This window comes from Hylobates moloch, unplaced genomic scaffold (assembly GCF_009828535.3).
Source record: "Hylobates moloch isolate HMO894 unplaced genomic scaffold, HMol_V3 SCAFFOLD_20, whole genome shotgun sequence".
In the NCBI taxonomy this organism is placed as follows: domain Eukaryota; kingdom Metazoa; phylum Chordata; class Mammalia; order Primates; family Hylobatidae; genus Hylobates; species Hylobates moloch.
In genome coordinates, this window is record NW_026652295.1 from 43765480 (window position 1) to 43783267 (window position 17788).

A 17788-nucleotide genomic window follows, 5' to 3' on the forward strand; every position below is an offset into this window, starting at 1 on the left:
ATTTGGAAAACTATGCTGCTGTGTAATCATCAATACTGTTTTTTAATATTCACTGTGTATTTTCCCCTTTTATATCTGCAGGCAAGAGTTTCACCTTGACTATAACCGTCTTCACAAATCCTCCCCAAGTAGCTACCTATCACAGAGCAATTAAAGTTACAGTGGATGGACCTCGGGAACCCAGAAGTAAGTACTCCCCTTTTTATTGAAAAAGGTAATAGAGTTTCCAGAGACCCTATGAGGAATTTACTCCAAATGAGTTAGTGTCACTTTCATGTCCATAGTGTCTTTGTAGACTTTGCTATCTGCATATATATTTTTTTAGTGAGGGACAGTTAGTCAAACTTCAGAGTTAGTAGAAAATAAAACTACGGTTTTAACCTTTGCCACACAATCGCTAAGGCCTCTGTAGCTTTGGGAAATGAGTGAATAATTATTCAGTCACTGTTAACTATTTACTAAGAAATTTTGCTCATGTACTGAACATAATGGGGCAGAATAGACCCATGAGAGCTGAAGAAGAAAAGAGTAAACTTAAAAATCTTGAGCTTAGTCAAAAAGCACTGGCATGTGTTTCCCATGGCCTAAGAATGTATTTTAGCTTTTTAACTCGCCCACTCAATTCCCTTTATGAAGAGCACACTGCTTAATTACAAAGAATTTATTTGCAAATGATAACTTGCTTGATTGTTACAACACTGTTGTTTGGTCATGCTCTAGTAATTGTTATAGGTAGTTTTCTTTTAACAGATAGAGTCAAACCACCTTTAGATCCATCTTGGTTTGTTTGTCTGGACATCCAGAAGGTTTCACTGGCAATCAGTTTCAGGTAGTGCACATAATCTATTTGGGCCAATATGTATGTTCCTTCTAAATCTAAATTGACTGAGGTTTGCTTCCCCCACCCCCACCAAAAAACTGCTTTGAACAAACTCAGCATAGTGGTATTTAAATATATTTAGAGATTAAAGATTATTTGATATATAAACCATTAACAATTGTGTGCCAATGGAAACATCATATAGAACTCTGCCTTTGCTGAATGAATACATTGGAATCCTAACCACTGCATTTAGGGAGTTCAATTTGGTTTGTGGTGGAGGCACAGCTGGCAGAAGTACTTGTTCTATAACAATCAACCTGCCTAGACCATGAGAGTGGCATATCTTTCCTTCCCCTAAAATGAGAGAAAAGGTCTCATAAAGTTTTGCCTCTACCCAAGCAGCATACCTTCCTAGCAGAGGGAGCATATGGTGGGTCCCGTCCCTTTTGCTGCTGTCTCTTTTCACAAAGGCTGACTGCTTGCCTGAACTAGGGAGGTTTCCTGCCTCAAAAGCAAGTCTTTGAGGTTTTTGTTTTCTTCTCCTTTCATGTGTATGGCATTCTTCCAGGTTCATAATGTTGAGTCAGTGCTGGCCCTGTCTGTTCAGTTTGGGAATGTCCTGTTAGGTGATTGCTGTACACATGTGTGTAAGCCCCAAGTCTCTAGTCCTAAGGGCTAGTGGTTATGGAGTGCAGGTGAATAGAACAGAGCTTTGCCTGGTTTGGGGCTTTGCCTGCCTTTTCTGGATAGCCATAAGTTGGGGATGATGCCTTATGATGGAAGATGTCTTCTAACTTTTGGTCAGACTAGCCCCGGAATTCCTGAAAAGGCAGGATGTCCATTTTAGTAATGCATATAGCAGGATAGTTGGTTTTTAAAATGTAGCACCACTAATACTTATCTCTTAAAGATGTTTCCTGCTGATCTCAGCTGCTTTTTCTCAGTTCTTGGAAAAACCATTTGCGTGTGTGTGTGTGTGTGTGTGTGTTTGTGTGTGTATGTTTGTGTGTGTATATGTGTACATACACACAAGAGTTGATGCTCAAAAGTTGATGGCTGGGAGAGGAAAGAGGGAAGTATAGGTGCTTCCTGTTCTGAACGATATGACAATAAGTGAGAAGGCAGGGTAGCTTTGGAAAAGTCACTTCTGTCTCAAGTGTGGATAGCAGTACCTTATTTCCGAGAGGCTTTTGTCCAAATTAGTCAATAGACTAATTTGTAAAGGCAGAGAAGTGCCTTGTAAAGGCAGAGAAGTGCTCTGAAGCAGTGAGAGTTAGGAGTAGAGGGGCCAGGTGGTATACATGGGACCTGAGTTCAGGCTTTGGGTGGTGCCCAGGGTGGGCGGTGGAAGCAGATACAGATATGCAAGTGGTAGACCACCTGCCCTAGATAAGCCTGAGTAACATTTCTTATTAACTGAAAATACCGGTGAAAATGCGGGGTCATTTTCCTGACATCGTGGGGTGACTTGATGAGGTCAGTGTCTGGAGAGAAGCATGGGTCTGCTTTGAGCGACAGCTGAATCCTATAACCTGGACTCTGTGCTGGATTATTTTTTTCCTCCCTGCTCTTGGCCATCCTGGGCATTGAATATTTGTAGCATAGCACTCTTCTCAATATGGCTCTTTAATTTTGACTCTCCCAGGTGTGGGAAATGCACAAGATTTCCAATTTTCTTAAACAGTGAGTATAATAGGAGTTTGATTAGTTGGTGCATATAATGTTCAATGGGAGATCCTCTAGAACACAGATTGGCACACGTTTTCTACAGAGTGCCAGGTAGCAAATCCTTTAGACTCTGTGGGCCGTATGGTGTTCTCTGTCACAACCACTCAACTCTGCCATTGTAGCTCAAAAGCAGCATAAGCAAATACATACATTCACGGTCATGGCTATACAGGTTGAGTATCCCTTATCCAAAATGCTTGGGACCAGAAGTGTTTTGGATTTCAATTTTTTTTTAATTTTTGGAATATTTGTGTATATAATGAGATACCTTGGGGATGAGACCCAAATCTAAACATGAAATTCATGTATGTTTCATATACACCTTATGCACATAGCTTGAAGATAATTTTATACAATATTTAAATAATTTTGTGGAAGAAACAAAGTTTGTGTTATGTACTTATGTGTGGAATTTTCTACTTGTGGCATCATGTTGGTGCTCAAAACTTTCAGATTTTGGAGCATTTCGGATTTTCAGATTAAGGATACTTGATCTGTATTCTACTAAAATTTTACTTATAAAAATAATTGGTGGGCCAAGTTGTATAGTTTGCCAACCCTTGCTTATTCAAAGTGGCTTATTTTATTGATCCTTAACAGAGAAGGGCTTTAGTAAAAGGCTTTCCTGAGGCAGTGTTGGGGCGGGGAGAGTGGAACAATTTATATGCAATTGTTTAGCCTCCTCTCCCCCAAATTATAATTATTTAATTAGTGGTTATTAGTCACAAACGTAGTATACTTCTGTTTATCACTTATAGTGGCTTGAAGGAGTTGAGGATTTTGTACTATCAGTTCCTGTTGATGGAATTTTACTCCTTCCTCTAAAGATCTGAATATATATTGAAAAGCCTGCTTCTGGTAGCTCAGCTGTTTGAACAAAGACAAATTCTAGGTTAACTGGTTGGGTCTTTATGTCAGACTGCTTGCATCGAAATCCCAACTCCACCATTTATTAACTGTATGGAGGCAGGCAAGTTACCTAACTTCTCTTTGCCTTGGTTTTCTCATCTTTTATGTGAGAATGATAATACATTCCTCATCAGTTGCTGCAAGGATGTTAAATGTTGTAATGTATGTAAAATGGGTAGCACAGTGACTGTCATGTAGTAAGTGTTCATTAAGTGTTAGCTATTATTACATCAATTTTCTTTAGTGTCAGAGGTTTGCTGTAGAGTTTTGCTTATGGTATACCTCTAGGAAACAGATACCATCTATAGATTCTGTTCTCTAGTGTATTACTTTTTTCCCCCTGCAGATAGCTTTACTAATTTTTGCTCATTAGTAAATGACACTAATAAGTATTATAAATTATGCCTGAGCAGATATTCATGCTGCTCAGGGAAAGCTGTGCAGAATTGATGATAAATTTAATTTGTTTGCAGCAAAGTCCAAGAGCAGATGCTGTGGCACTAGTACCCCACTCTGAGGCCTTGCCTATCAGCACATCTGCCAAGACTTGCTTTTCACTCAAAAATCCAAAAGGTTTCATCCTTCTATGTTTTCTGTCTCTGGCAGCTGAACCAGTGCTGTCACATCACAAACAACTTCTTTTCTTAATATACACATCTGGCGTTGGCAGTTGGACTAACTTCATAAGAGCACATGATCATCACTCATTACAAGATTAAAAAGTACCCTATGGCATCATTGATGTTTTTTAACTTTGATCTTTTGCAGTTGTGATTCATCTCGGTTATAAAACTTCCCTTTAAAGGAACATAGCCGATGACTTATTAGAACCTTCATCTTAAGTAGCGTAAACATGAAAATGGTGCACATCTTTACAAAATGCCATTTATTTTATTTGCCAGCTTATCATTTTAAGACATGACATCATACTTAAGATCCCAAATTTGTAAGTCTTGTGTTTAGGCAAGGCATTTTGACCTTCTGTTGGCAAGCTAGCTCTGAAGAACAACTGTCAGCCGGAGGAGTGGTGTAGCAGCAGCAGCAATAGTAATGCATTTAGATACCTAGCTCTTTGAAACATCGGTTCCTATTAGGATCCCTTGTTCCATCTGTGGACCTGGTTCCACCTCCAGTCTGATTTAAATGAGTTCTACAGGAATGTGAAAACTTGGTTAGCAACATCATATTCTATAGAAGTGGTTCAGAGTTAGGGAAGAGGACTGATGGAAGAATGTATTATTGGTTGTGCAGAGGATGGAAAAAGTAAATAACCTTACATAGAATACTTTAAATTCTCTTGCTGTGTTTTTTAGTTGTCTATTACTAAATAATAAACTACCCTCAAATATAACATCCAGTTTATTATTTCTTATGATTCTGTGGGTTGATTTCTTATGATTCTGTGGGTTGATCTGGATGGTTTTTCTATTGGTCAGGCTTCGGGTCTATCATGTAGCTGCAATCAGAGAGTGGCTGGTGCTGGAACATCCCACATGCTTCATTTATGTGTCTGATGCCTTGGTGGGATGGCTGCATGGTTGGGCTCAGCTGGAATGATGCGACAGCAGGCCCCACTGCATCTCTTTCCACATATCCTGGATCTTCTTCCTCTCTGTGTGGCCTCTCCATGTGGTCTTTCCCGCTGAGTCTGACTTCTTACATGGCAGCAGCTCAGGGCTCCCTAAGGTACAAAAGTGAGAGTTCTCAGGCCTTGTTTTTTCTTTTTTTTCTTTTTTTTTTTTTGAGATGAGGTCTTGCCCTGTCATTCAGGCTGGAGTACAGTGCCATGATTATAGCTCACTCCAACCTCAAACTCCTGGGCTCAAGTGATCCTCCCACCTCAGCCTCCTGATTAGCTGGAACTACAAGTACGTGCCACTATACCTGGCTAATTTTTACATTTTTTGTAGAGATGGGGTCTCACTATGTTGCCCAGGCTGGTCTTGAACTCCTGGCCTCAAGTGATCCTCCTGCTTTGGCTTCCTGAGCAGCTGGAATTATAGGTGTGAGCCACTGCACCCAAGGATGTTGGGCCTTCTTAAAGATTAGGCTCAGAACTGGCATGGAATTGCTTCCTCTAGATTTGATTGGTTAAAGCAAGATACAGGTGCAGCCTGGATTTAAGGGAAAAAAAACCACCAATGGTGTGAATGTTGGGGGGTGTGGTTCATGACACCAACGTCATCAACTTACATAAGTGCTTAGCTGGCAGTTGTCATTGTCACAACAGGAAAAATAATTCTTTTCAAGGTGCCATCGTCTGAAAGGACTCTTGGCTTTTTCAATCTAGGGGACATTCAAAGAAAATAACTCCAAATTTACTAGTCTAATGGTAGCGTCATTCTGAATTGAACAGATTTGGTAAATATCAGATGAATTAGTGGTGGGTATTCCCTTGTGGTGCTTGGTATTAGCAGATCAATACTCAAGTGAGAAGAACATTAGATGTTTGAACAAAAAGAAGTCTGAGCCTTACCCGGCAACATGACAAGTCTGTAGCAGAAATATCTTATTAATCTTCAGATGGTTAAGATTAGAGGTTTTTTTTTCAATTTAAAAAATTTTTTTCGAGATGGAGTGGCATGATCTTGATCTAGGCTCACTGCAACCTCCATCTTCCAGGTTCAAGCAATTCTCCTGCCTCAGCCTCCCAAATAGCTAGGATTACAGGCATGTGCCACCACGCCTGGCTAATTTTTATATTTTTAGTGGAGACGGGATTTTGCCATGTTGGCCAACTGGTATTGACCTCCTGACCTCAGGTGATCTGCCCACCTTGGCCTCCCAAAGTGCTGGGATTACAGGCGTGAGCCACTGCACCTGGCAAAGATTAGAGGTTTTATACTTTGTATCATCCAACTTTGAAATTCTTGCTTGCTGGCACCCTTGGCAAACCTACTGCCTGATACATGTGAGTGGGTTTCTAAAAATTTTTGTGTGTCGGATCTCAGGTAGGTAAACTGTATTTACTCTCAAGGAGAGACCAAAACTGTGAATTGCGTACTTTCTGCCAGGGCACTGGCATTCACCACTGATCAGCCAGCCACCTATCTCGACCTGGTGGGAGAAAGGAGAAGCTCTGCCTTTTTCCCTCCAGTGATCTAGCTCCTTTCTTGCAAGCTCAGAGTACATGGCTGCAACATTTCTCTGCTTGGCTTTGTGTGTGGCTTTAGTAAGGGTCTGGGGCTTAGGTTAGTGCGAGGTTATCTGGAAGTATAGGGTACTGTTGGTATTTCTAGGCTTGCCTTAGTATCCTGCTTCACTCAGCTTGTTAGGCTTAGGTCCTACAGCTAAACTATTTTCTTTTCCTGTTTGCTCATTCTCAGTTGTGCCCAATTCATCAACAAATCCGTAATTGTTCAGAGAAGTTTTATTTCTCCGTATTTTTGAGGCATGTCCAATTGCAGAAGTTTTACCTTAACAAACTTGAGTTAATAGACTTAACGAAACAGGTGGTATAGGCAAGACATCATCTCATTTTTCTCTCATGCTGTTCCACCTAGTTCCAGGACTGCTTTCCAGCCTGGTGAAGGGTGGAGAGAATGGAGGGGTTGACATTTTTCTCTTCCTCATTCCAGCTGATGTCAGCGGCAGCTCACTTTTATCCTCCATTACTTTTCGTCTTAGTTGGGTGAAGGAATAGACTTTTTATGCCAAAGGCTTGCCTGTGACCTTTGCTTATTTACCAAAAGAGGATGCTTATTTTATTTTATTTTATTTTATTTTATTTTATTTTATTTTATTTTATTTCAGTTGGAGTCTTGCTCTGTCTCCCAGGCTGGAGTGCAGTGGTGGGATCTCGGCTCACTGCAACCTCTGCCTCCTGGGTTCAAGCAATTCTCCTGCCTCAGCCTCCCGAGTAGCTGGGATTACAGGTGTGTGCCACCACACCTGGCTAATTTTTTGTATTTTTAGTAGAGACAGGGTTTCACCATGTTGGCCAGGCTGGTCTCAAACCCCTGACCTCATGATTCACCCACCTCGGACTCCCAAAATGTTGGGATTACAGGTGTGAGCCACCACGCCCGACCCAGGAAGATGCTTATTTAGAGATTGGTCACATGTGAAATAAGGTGAGGGCACATGTAAAATATGTTGGATAGAGGGACAGCAGGTGTATTTTTTAAGGTTATTTGATTCTTCTCGACACAGTTCTTGCATTCACATTCTTGCAGTCTGTGAAGATGATTTGAAAAAACCTTGGTAGGCTTTGCCCCATCCCCCAGATGCCACAGGCCTGGGTTTTAGTCCTTAGCACCAAGCATTAGTAGAGAAGCCCTTAACTTCCTGACTTTCAGACTTCCCCTGGGTTCTTCACTGTCTCTGAAGTGCCCAAGGAATAGAATTTATGGGTAAATGCCATGTTTTGATATTTACAAGTTGGCAAATACAAGCAGCAATTTGATTGTCATAGATCTTAATCACTTGGCTACCAGTATATAAAACATTGTTGAAAATCTTTAACTTAGGAGAGTAATAACAGTAAAAAAACCCTACTGTTCTCTGTTTCCCTTTCTTCAAGAAGGATGAGGGGGGCGGGGGGACGGGTCAGAAGCGCTGGTGGAGGTTATGTCTGGTGGTTGGTGGAATGTGCTCTTGAGAAGACCAGTTTTAAATATCTTTCAGTCCTTTTTTTTTGTTGACTGGCTGTCAGGAGCTGGGAAGATAGCCAAGAAGGAAATGACACATCGAGAGGCATTTTGTGTTGTGCAACATTCTGTGGAACTGATGCAAGGATATATGGCCTGTTTACACATTCCTTCGCTCGCAGACTGCATGGCAGTAATTTAATTCAGCAGCACATGGCATGCTGCAGCAAGGAGCTATGGCATTAACATCCTTTCATGGCAAATTATCACAGCCGTTAAAACACGCTCGTGTCCCTCCTTTGCACTCTTCCCTGGCTTCCCAGCTCTAAATGTGCGTTCTCATTGTATTGGACTTGTGCTAACAAGGTGCTGTAGCTTTCACAGCAAGAGCACAGTTTCCACATGCGTATGTTCCAGTTGATATATTTACTTCTAACTAAATATAGCATGGCAAGTTTTCAAGTGATATGTGTTCTAAAAACACATACATGCTTGATCCAAATGTGTCAGTAGTTTGTATCTTAGTGTAAGTCAGAAATCATTCATTCTGAAAATAGTGTTAGGGACTTGACAGGGACTTGAGAGAAAGAGGTTCCCCTCCCCCTTTTTTGGTCTCTTTTTTGATTTTTTTAAATAAAAATGACCTTTCCTTCTCAAGAAAGATAATTCCTGATAGATCACTGAAATACTCTCTTCACCTCTATTTTGTTTGTGCCATGGCAATTTCTTCAAGGAAGACTAGACCAGTGAATAGGATATACTTAAAAATGGCAGGGAAAAAAAAACATTTGTTGTATTGCTTTTCCCATTCATACCTGTCCCTACCTAGCATTTTTATAGGATACGTTTATGATGTCTACTAAAGAACATCTTTGGCCTTCACATAAAATCTCTAAAGTTTTTATTTAGGCAGGTATAAAAAATAATTACTCTTGTTTGTTCAAGTAACTTTTGGAAATTAAGAAAAGGCATAAAAACCATTTAGGTCTAAAATATTAATTCAAGATCATATGTAACAGTTAAAATAAATGACTGTGTTGGTAAGTAGTAAAGGAAGGGCTCCAGTTCTCAGAATTTCTCTGCTACTGTGCACTGGTGATGAAAATCTATTTGTTGGAAGACCAAAACCCTCCATTAAAATTTAGGATTAAGGCTTAAACCCAAGCACCCCTGGAAAAGGTAACTCAGACTTAAATTCTTATTAAGATAAAAACAAGTGATATAGAATCATTTTTTGGGAAGTAGGTTTTGGAAGATAGGGGGAGAGTGGTCAGTGAAATCCTGGGTACTAGAAAGTAAACAGTGAGTGGCAGTGTGCAGCAGGCAGGACCTTTGCCGGCCTTGAGGCCAGTGATTTCCAACTTCAGGCATCACAGTTTTGCTGCAGGTCAGCTGTAGCGATGAGCATTCCTGATGCTTTTCAGTTCTGATATACTCTTAAGAGTGCAAGATTTTGTAATTGAAAGGTGAGAGTTTTGGGTTTCTGTATTTCCATATCTCTCTCTTTTGCAAATGTTTTCCTTTCAGAGTATTCCTTTTCTGTTGTTCTAGACACATGCTATCTTTTGTACTCTGTTGGTTTGCAAGTTATCATTGAATGTGTTTCTTTTATTTTAGTATTATCTTTACCATTTTAATATGTATATTTGTCTTATTAAAATTAATCATGATCTCTGTCCATACAAGAACTTCAGCATTCTTTAAACTACAGTCTCACCCCCTCTCTTCTAACGTCATTATCTGATATTTTAGTAGATCCTTGTTTTATATTTCCTGGATTAGTCATTATCGGTGTTTAAAAAATGTTTATACTTGTATTTATCCATTATGTTTATTGATTCATTTGCTCATCATTCCTTCTTTCACCTTAGTTCTTCCTTCTAAGTTGAGTTTGCTTTTTTCTTGATGTAGATCCTTCAGTAATTCCTTCAATGAGAAACTGTTAGTGTGAAACTCTCAGAGAGTTTTTATTCCTGAAAATGTTAGCAGTTGTGTGTGTTAGCTGCTGCCAAAATGCGGTGATGTGAGAGGCGTCCTGCTGAAAGCCTGTCTGCTTCGAGTGCCTGAGATCCTCACTTCCAGTCATTCCTTTGTATTGAGACTTTCAGGTCATTATTATCAGGTTAGCTGGAGTAGTATTTAAGGAAATGAAACACAGGACAGATAATATTCATGAAAGATGGTGGAAGGGAAATGTTTCTAAGCTCCTGTCCCTCTGGAGAGGTCTAGGGTCAGTGAGAGGGTAGGCGGTGAGAGGTAATGTTCCTGCAGAGGAGAAAGCAAAGGGGCAGGAAATTAAATCCCTTATTTTACACTTTTGCTGTGGGCAGGCACTGAGTTGCTTTGGAACTTTTTATCCAAATTTATGTTAAAGAACTCCATCATTACACTTGCTCTGCAGAGGTCATGTGGCTGTTGCTCCCTGAACAACCAGAGCAGGAATCCTTAGATATTGGTGTCCACACGTTTCTGTCATTTTGGTGAGAGTACAGAACTCAGAACCATAAGAGCTGTCTTTTGTATGGTAAACGAATCAGTGAATTAAGAAGAGGGAAGAAAATAATGTGTGGACTAGAGGAACGTGGTTTAAGAGGGCCAGGAGACCATGATCTGGGGTAAGACTAGCTCTGGGCAAGGTGGATGGGGTGACTCTAGTGCTGGCTCGGTGTGTGTCTTCCTGGGGTTGTGCAGTAGTTGGCTGGTGGGGAAGACATCAGATGACACTGAAGCAAGCTGGTGCTTTCTGCCTTTCCGTGAACTCTCAGACTGCATATTCACCCTCCACAACATGCATTCTCATCTTCTCATTTACCTGTTTGGAGTTATATTTTATGAGATACAATCTGGGTAAAAACGCTAGCATGTATTTTGGTTGCGGGGGATACTCAGGATGATTAATCTGGGCTTTATGCCTCCTTAGGATTGGCCTAGGAAATTATTAGTAGGCAAAGATGGGCCCTTCAAGGAGATGATGAAGGTACTAAATGCAGGTTGTTCTACAGGAAGTGAGGAGAAATATAGATGTGTAAAAAGAAGGGTGAGTGTGAAGTCTGGGTTACTAATTCTAGAGCTTTGGTTTCTGTTTCACCCCCTCACTGTTTACTCCAGCCTACAAAAACAAGTGACAGTGTGTTTTCTACCATGAGGGCTGTTTCAGAGTAGCTTAACAGGGAATTAATCTGTAAGGGTAGTTTATGTTTAAGAGGTGGATTCCCTTATGGCTAAAGGAATTGGAGGACTCAAGAATTCTTCTTTTGAGACCTCATTGCCATCTTTGTGACCTTAAGCAAACCACTAAACTTTTCTCTGCTTCTATTTCTTCGTCTTTCAAATGGAAATAGACATGAAGGAAACTTCACAAAGTAGCTGGGAGTAACTCCTAAGGAATGATCATAAAGTACTTGGCACACATGAAGGGCAGCTTAAATACCAAATAGTAATTATGTAGCGCCTTTCTGCCAAGGAGTTCCAAATGCTTAGACATTACCTCAGTGATTCTCTGTACCTCCCTCTGAGGGAGGCATTATGCATTTTACACATAGGTAAACTGAGGCATGGACACCTGAGAACTCATTTGTCCTATGTTACTCTGCAAGTCAGCAGATGATTTATAGAGGCAGGCGAGGATTCCAGGTATTTTCCTGTTTATCCTGTTGCCATTTGTCAAGTCTGTGTAAGTGTCGGGCCCAGGGCATTCTTGGTTGGTGTGATGAAGCAGTGTTACACAAGAAGCATGCTTAGTGCTGCAGTAGCATCGCTGAATAGCACAGAAGTCAAAGTTATAAGGCCTGGCATAGAGTGGGCATGCAGTTCATGGATATAGGCATGTTTGTTGAATGAGTATTGAATTCATTTTAGTTTAACAGCTGAAAACACTGAATTTTGTGAGATGAAAATAATGCATTGTATAACTTAACCTCAATAGAATCTTACTTTGAATACCAGTGAAATGAAGTTAGTACTTGAAAAAAAATTAACTTTAAAAAATTGCACAAGTGAAAAAATTGCACACTAGAAAATAAAAACTAATAATAAAAAAGAAGAAGATAGAGATCACTCATAATTGCATCTCCCAAGATTACCACTACTAACATCGTGATGTGTATCCTCCCAGATATTCTGTGATAGATAATGCTGGTACTGTTGTGAAAGATAACAGCAGTTGGGGAAATAACATCAGAAAAATGATGGAATGCTGCAGAATGGCATGACCACATTGAAGCTCAAAGGAGAGCGAATAACTGGAAACGAGGAAAATTGCTGTAAGGAAAAGGAGCATAACAATAGAACCGACGATTGTTTCCAGTTAATGGCTGCCTCTGTGATGTGAAGGGCCTGTGCTGCCCGAATGATGTGGGACTAGATGGATCTGAGAAAGATCCATTCCTCCCCCAACCCTGTCCCACCACTGAAAATACCATCTCCCTTTAAAATAGCTGACAGAGCCTTTTTTTGGTGACAATTAGAGATGTGTTTTAAAATGTAAATATTTCCGGCATAGGAACATTTATTCATTCAAAAAATTACTTCTGAGTGCTTACTGTTAGCCAGGTGCCAGGCAGGCGTGATCCTCCCTTTGAGGAGCCTAAATTCTGTAGAGAAAAAAGGCAAGAAACAAGTAAACAAACATTTCTCTATAATCACATCTAATTGCAAATTGTGATAAGTGCTGTAAAGAGAACTGATGTCATAGTAAAGAGTAATGGATCGGAGGGAACAGAATGGAACCTATTGAAGAGTGGTCCAAGGAAGGCCTGTCTGGGGAGATGACATTGGAGCACAGACCTAAAGGGTGAGAAGAAGCCAGTTTGAGGAAGAGTTGGGGGAAGAGACATGAAGGCAAAAGGTACACTGTGTGCAAACCTTGAACAGTCAGTATCAGAATCTAATACCTAACTTTGCTAGGTGAGAGGGCATTAGCGTTGCACAAAAGGTAGACTGGACTCACACACCCAGAAGTGGCTGTTTATAATTGTACCCAAGGCTGGTGTGGTATAATTAGAGGAGCACAAAAGGACTCTTCATGTTCATCCCTCCTGGCCCCAAACCACTCTCATATCATTCTCACCAGGTGCCTGAGATTCTTCTTCGAGTTAAGGCTTCGAGGACAGGATGTTCATAGATGTTATCTGCAAAGGATAACACATTCTAAGCCATTTTTGGTGAACAACTTGGTTTAAATAAGTGAATCAAATCAGATTAGCTAGATACTTATTTTATAGCAGAGGACCACAGGACCCAAATTGGTAGGGAAAGCAGGTTGAGAAAGACCTTGAAGAGCTCTGGTGAGAAAAATCGAGTGGGAGGAGGTGGAGGGGAATGGCTTGTCTGTAGCTGGGGCTCTGTAAGAATTCTGGGTCCCGAAGAACATGTTTTCTTAGATAAAGAGCCATAGGAGTGGGCCTGTACTAAGAATAACCCAAACAAAGCCGTAGGTTACCTATACGAGTAGATTCTCTTAGGACTGTGTGTCATGCAGTAAAGCCTTGGCTTATGTGGACAATGAGAAGCAGTCCCAAAGGTGATCTGGGTTTCAAAACATAAGAGCAACATGGAAAACTTCAGAATGTTTAGCAAAGAGCATTGATGATGATTAAAGCCTTGTAAAATTGAACCTATGAGGATAAGTTGAAAGACTTGGGATCATTTAGCTTCAAGAAGAGGAGACTGAAAAATGACTTAATAACAGACTCAAAATTATGAGAGTTATTAAGCTATGTATGGTGACCAGCTGTTTTGTTTCTGGCAAAGTCAGAGAAAGAATAGGTTTCAACTGAATTAGGTTAGATTTAAAGAAGAACTTCTTGACTCTAAGAATTGTTAAATAGTACGGGTTGCTGAAGGATAAGGGCTTGAATGGAGGGCTTTTCAAATACCTTCCATTTTAGTGATTCTCTGCGTGTTTATAAAGTGCAACAAAGTGCCACCTTTCTGCTTTCAAAATCAAAGGCATGATTTCTGTTTTCCATTATAATTCTGAAGCTCAGACTCATAGAGGTTTGTGGACATAAATAATGAGGGTAATTTGTCTTGATTCAGTGGCCATTAGAATCTTTAACTGAGAACAATATGACCAAAAAGAGGAACAGATCTGCCATATGATCAAAAAATTGTTATTGATGATCTATTGATAATCAGAATAGGTGCATTATTAATTTTGGACTGAGGGGGATAGTGTTTTATTGTTAGAAAAACCCACGTTCATTTGATTTGTACATTCCAGATAGAAAAGGTAGGGGGCTTTATGAAATTGATTCATTTTTGTCTGTTCCTTCCCTACTGGGAGAAATTAAAAACATTTCCAGGTGACACCAAAGTTCGTATAACCTGGAGCTTGAGGGATGCAATCCAAAAATCACCCTCAAGGAATTTATCGTCACAGACAAGGAAAGAGAGAGGAAATAGGCAGGATTTATTTCTGAAAACAGAAACCTTCATGCATTTAAAGGCTGGCAGAGAAGTGAAGTTCAGCAGAGCAAGTCTGAGAAAGGCTGGCTGGACACACCATTCCTTTCAGCTTTGGAGCTGGAGCTGCAGGAAAGAAAGAGCCCTGTTTTCAGGGTTAACTTTTTTTGGAGAAGCCAAGCATCAGAGTTTGTATTTTTAAGTTTATTTTTTAATTCATTATTTTGCTTATTAAATACCTGTCTGAGCAACTTTTGTAATAATTAATTAGTACACCTGCACATGGTTTGCTTTAAGCATTCACTGATAGCTCACTGATGAAACGATCAGAAACAAAGCATGTGCACACACACACACACATGCACACACACAGTGTTTTATATGAGTTCTTGTTTTGAACTAAGTGCATACAATTTTCTCTAAAGGGAAAAAATAATCAAGAGACCAAAGAAACAGACTTTTGAAACAGGTGACACAACAAGGAAGAAGGCTGAGTGGGTGTGGTGCCAGGCTAGGGGAAAGGAAAAATACTCAGAAAGCCTATTTTTCTTTCCTCCCAAAATAACTTGGGCTCCATGGCTCATTAAGAACATTTAGACCCTTAGCCACTACACTTTACGCTTCCAAAGCACCGTCACTGGTGGAGAACCACCCACAGTCCAAGGTGGGTCAGAAGTCACAACTTGCTTTCTTCCACTGCCCTCCTTTCTTCACTGTCCGTGACATTTTCTTCGTGGCCCTTGGCACTTTGGCTCTTTATTTAGTGCTTCTTATGATTTCTACATTTGGGTCTCCCTGACCCCTCACCCCCAGATGATTTATTTTCAAACCTCTTCTAAAGATTCGTAAAAGCTACAGCTGTCTCTTTGTGGGAAAAGCCAACCTAAAGGGGATTAGTGGCCCTCCTTTTTTGCTGTGAGGCCAGAGGATTGATAGTGGGAAGGAAAATCAGCTGGAGAGAGGTTTGGTTTCCTCCTGTTGTTTATCTTTATAAAAAAAGAACCCTCTTTGCAAACACTTTGCTATAGGAAAGGTCTCTTCATTACCTATGTGGGGACAGTGGAGGGCCAGTTCCATATTTTCTGCAGTAACTGAGGATGGCTCTGTTTTCCTGAGGAATAAGCTGTGAAACTGAGGATATATTGGGTTATCTGAAGCAACAGAACACCCATTGGTATACCTACGAAAAGTGTTTGATTATCTGTTCTCCGCTGAGGACTTTACTTAAGACTTATAAACCAGTCTCTCTTTCCTTAAGAGGTACTGTGATAGAGACAGAGTGAGAGCTTTCAGTGGTCAGGGCTTTCTAGAAGGCTGGACACATGGCCATGATAATGCCTAAAGCACAGTCAAGAAGGTTGGAGGCTTTTATGAAGGTCCTGGGATTCAAAGGCAACAAAAGTGGATGATTTGGAGAGTGTGTCAGTGAAGGTCCTGTGCTTTGATCATGTCTCAGGAGATTCCCACATTGACTCTCCTTGGGTATTTATGAAAGTCTACATTGTTGGCACAGATCTGACAGAGCAAGGAAATTTGCTGGGGCTAGGGATCCAAGAGTTTTCGGATTCTATAATTAGGAAAGCATTGATGGTCCAAAATGCAGGATGAACATCCATTTTATTTTTTACAGAACATATTTTTGTTCCCTTTCTGTATATTATACATTGGTTCTGTTTTGTGAGACCTGGTACAGCAGTTCCTTGGTAGAGCCAAATAGCCCGAATGAAAAGAAGGAGAGATGCCTCTTCCTCTGCTTTCATTCTAGATTGTGTTGGAGCTATGCTGAGGATGGTGAATAGAGAAACTGATTGTAGTTAATTTGTCACCTCCTAGCCCAGTGGTAGCATTTGAATGGAAGTAAGTTAATGGAAAAGGACTTTGTAAGACATACCAGCCCCAAGCACTCATTTTTGCTGAGGGTCAACCCACTGTCAGATATAGCTGGAGAAGCCCTTCTGTAGTATGGAGCCACCATTTCTTTAATCTCCTGTTAGGAGAACTGAAATATAAATAAATAAAAATTTGCAACTGAATTGGAAAAAATCTGACACTGAAGGATGAAATGTAGCTTTTGTAGCATGAGATTTGTGGCACAAACTGACCAGAGGAAGGAACTCTGATGATCTAGATAGATGCCTTTGGTTATTACCACTTTTGCTGAATGCCTCTCTGCTAAGAACTCAACAGGATGAGTCATCTCTTAGCTGTAAACAAAAACTTTTATGGGGAAGGGAGAAATCCTTGTGTTTGAAGGAATAGGTGGCATTTCCGGCTAATTTACAAATGTCTCCTTTCATTCCTTTCTAAATTGGAACAAATTGCTCCAAAAAGTCTATCAGAAGATTATGTATGTATGTATGATTTATCTATGTATGTGTGTGTGTATGTACTTTTGTTACTGCAATGAGCTCCTGCAGCTGAACCATAGCTGAGTTCTATTCCTACTTGTATTCCTGGTGCTATTTGGTCAGTTCTCGGAATGGATTTTGATAGTTTTCACTTCAGGAAAACACAGTCTCAGGCCGGGCATGCTGGCTCATGCCTGTAATCCCAGTACTCTGGGAGGCTGAGGCAGATGGATCACTTGAGGTCAGGAGTTCGAGACCAGCTTGGCCAACATAGTGAAACCCTGTCTCTACTAAAAATATAAAAATTAGCTGGGGGTGGTGGCAGGCGACTGTAGTCCCAGCTACTTGGGAGGCTGAGGCAGGAGAATCGCTTGAACCTGGGAGGTGGAGGCGGAGGATGCAGTGAGCCGAGATCATGCCATTGCACTCCAGCCTGGGCGATAGAGCGAGACTTTGGGAAGAAAAAAAAAAGAAAAGAAAACATAGTCTCACCGTTCTCCTCCACATTTAGCCAGGCTGTTGGAAAGCTCGTGGTTTAGAAATTATTTAAAACAACTGCGTTAGAAAATATTATTATTTGTACAATAGCATCTTAAATCCCAAGACCTCTATACAACTTACAAAGTATCTGTAGCAATTCAGGGAAATTCTTCTTTTTTAAGTTTTATTTCATTTTTAATTGACAAACAGTTATATTCCAGTAAAATTCTAATGTTGGTATTTAGATGCTTTTGTTCTTGGTGAGCTTGGTAATTAAAAGAAGGTAATTTTAGGAAAGAAAATCAGCTTTAATAACATATCCATATTGTTTATTTCTACGTTAATTGAGCAAACATTTGCACCATGGGTGCCCTGTCCAGGGCTTTTGAGAATGCTAAGTGCTGATGAAATAACTTTGAGAGTCTAACTTGAAAGGGTCTCCAGCAGAATGGAGTATAAACCCAAGATTAGCACCCATAAAGGTCCATAAAGGGCTTAATTTGTAG

General features: G+C 40.4%; 1 protein-coding gene across 3 annotated transcripts in view; it reads left to right on the top strand.

The window, feature by feature from the left end:
- RUNX2 (RUNX family transcription factor 2) overlaps positions 1-17788 on the top strand; it is a 226327-nt gene that overhangs the window by 112452 nt on the left and 96087 nt on the right. For all 3 annotated transcript variants that reach the window (XR_009211363.1, XM_032141232.2, XM_032141228.2), the window contains exon 5: positions 82-186. Coding sequence is in view for 2 of the 3 variants with exons in the window: in XM_032141232.2 (XP_031997123.2) it covers positions 82-186 (105 nt within the window). In the remaining variant the exon portion in view is untranslated. The remainder of the gene's footprint in view (positions 1-81; positions 187-17788) is intronic.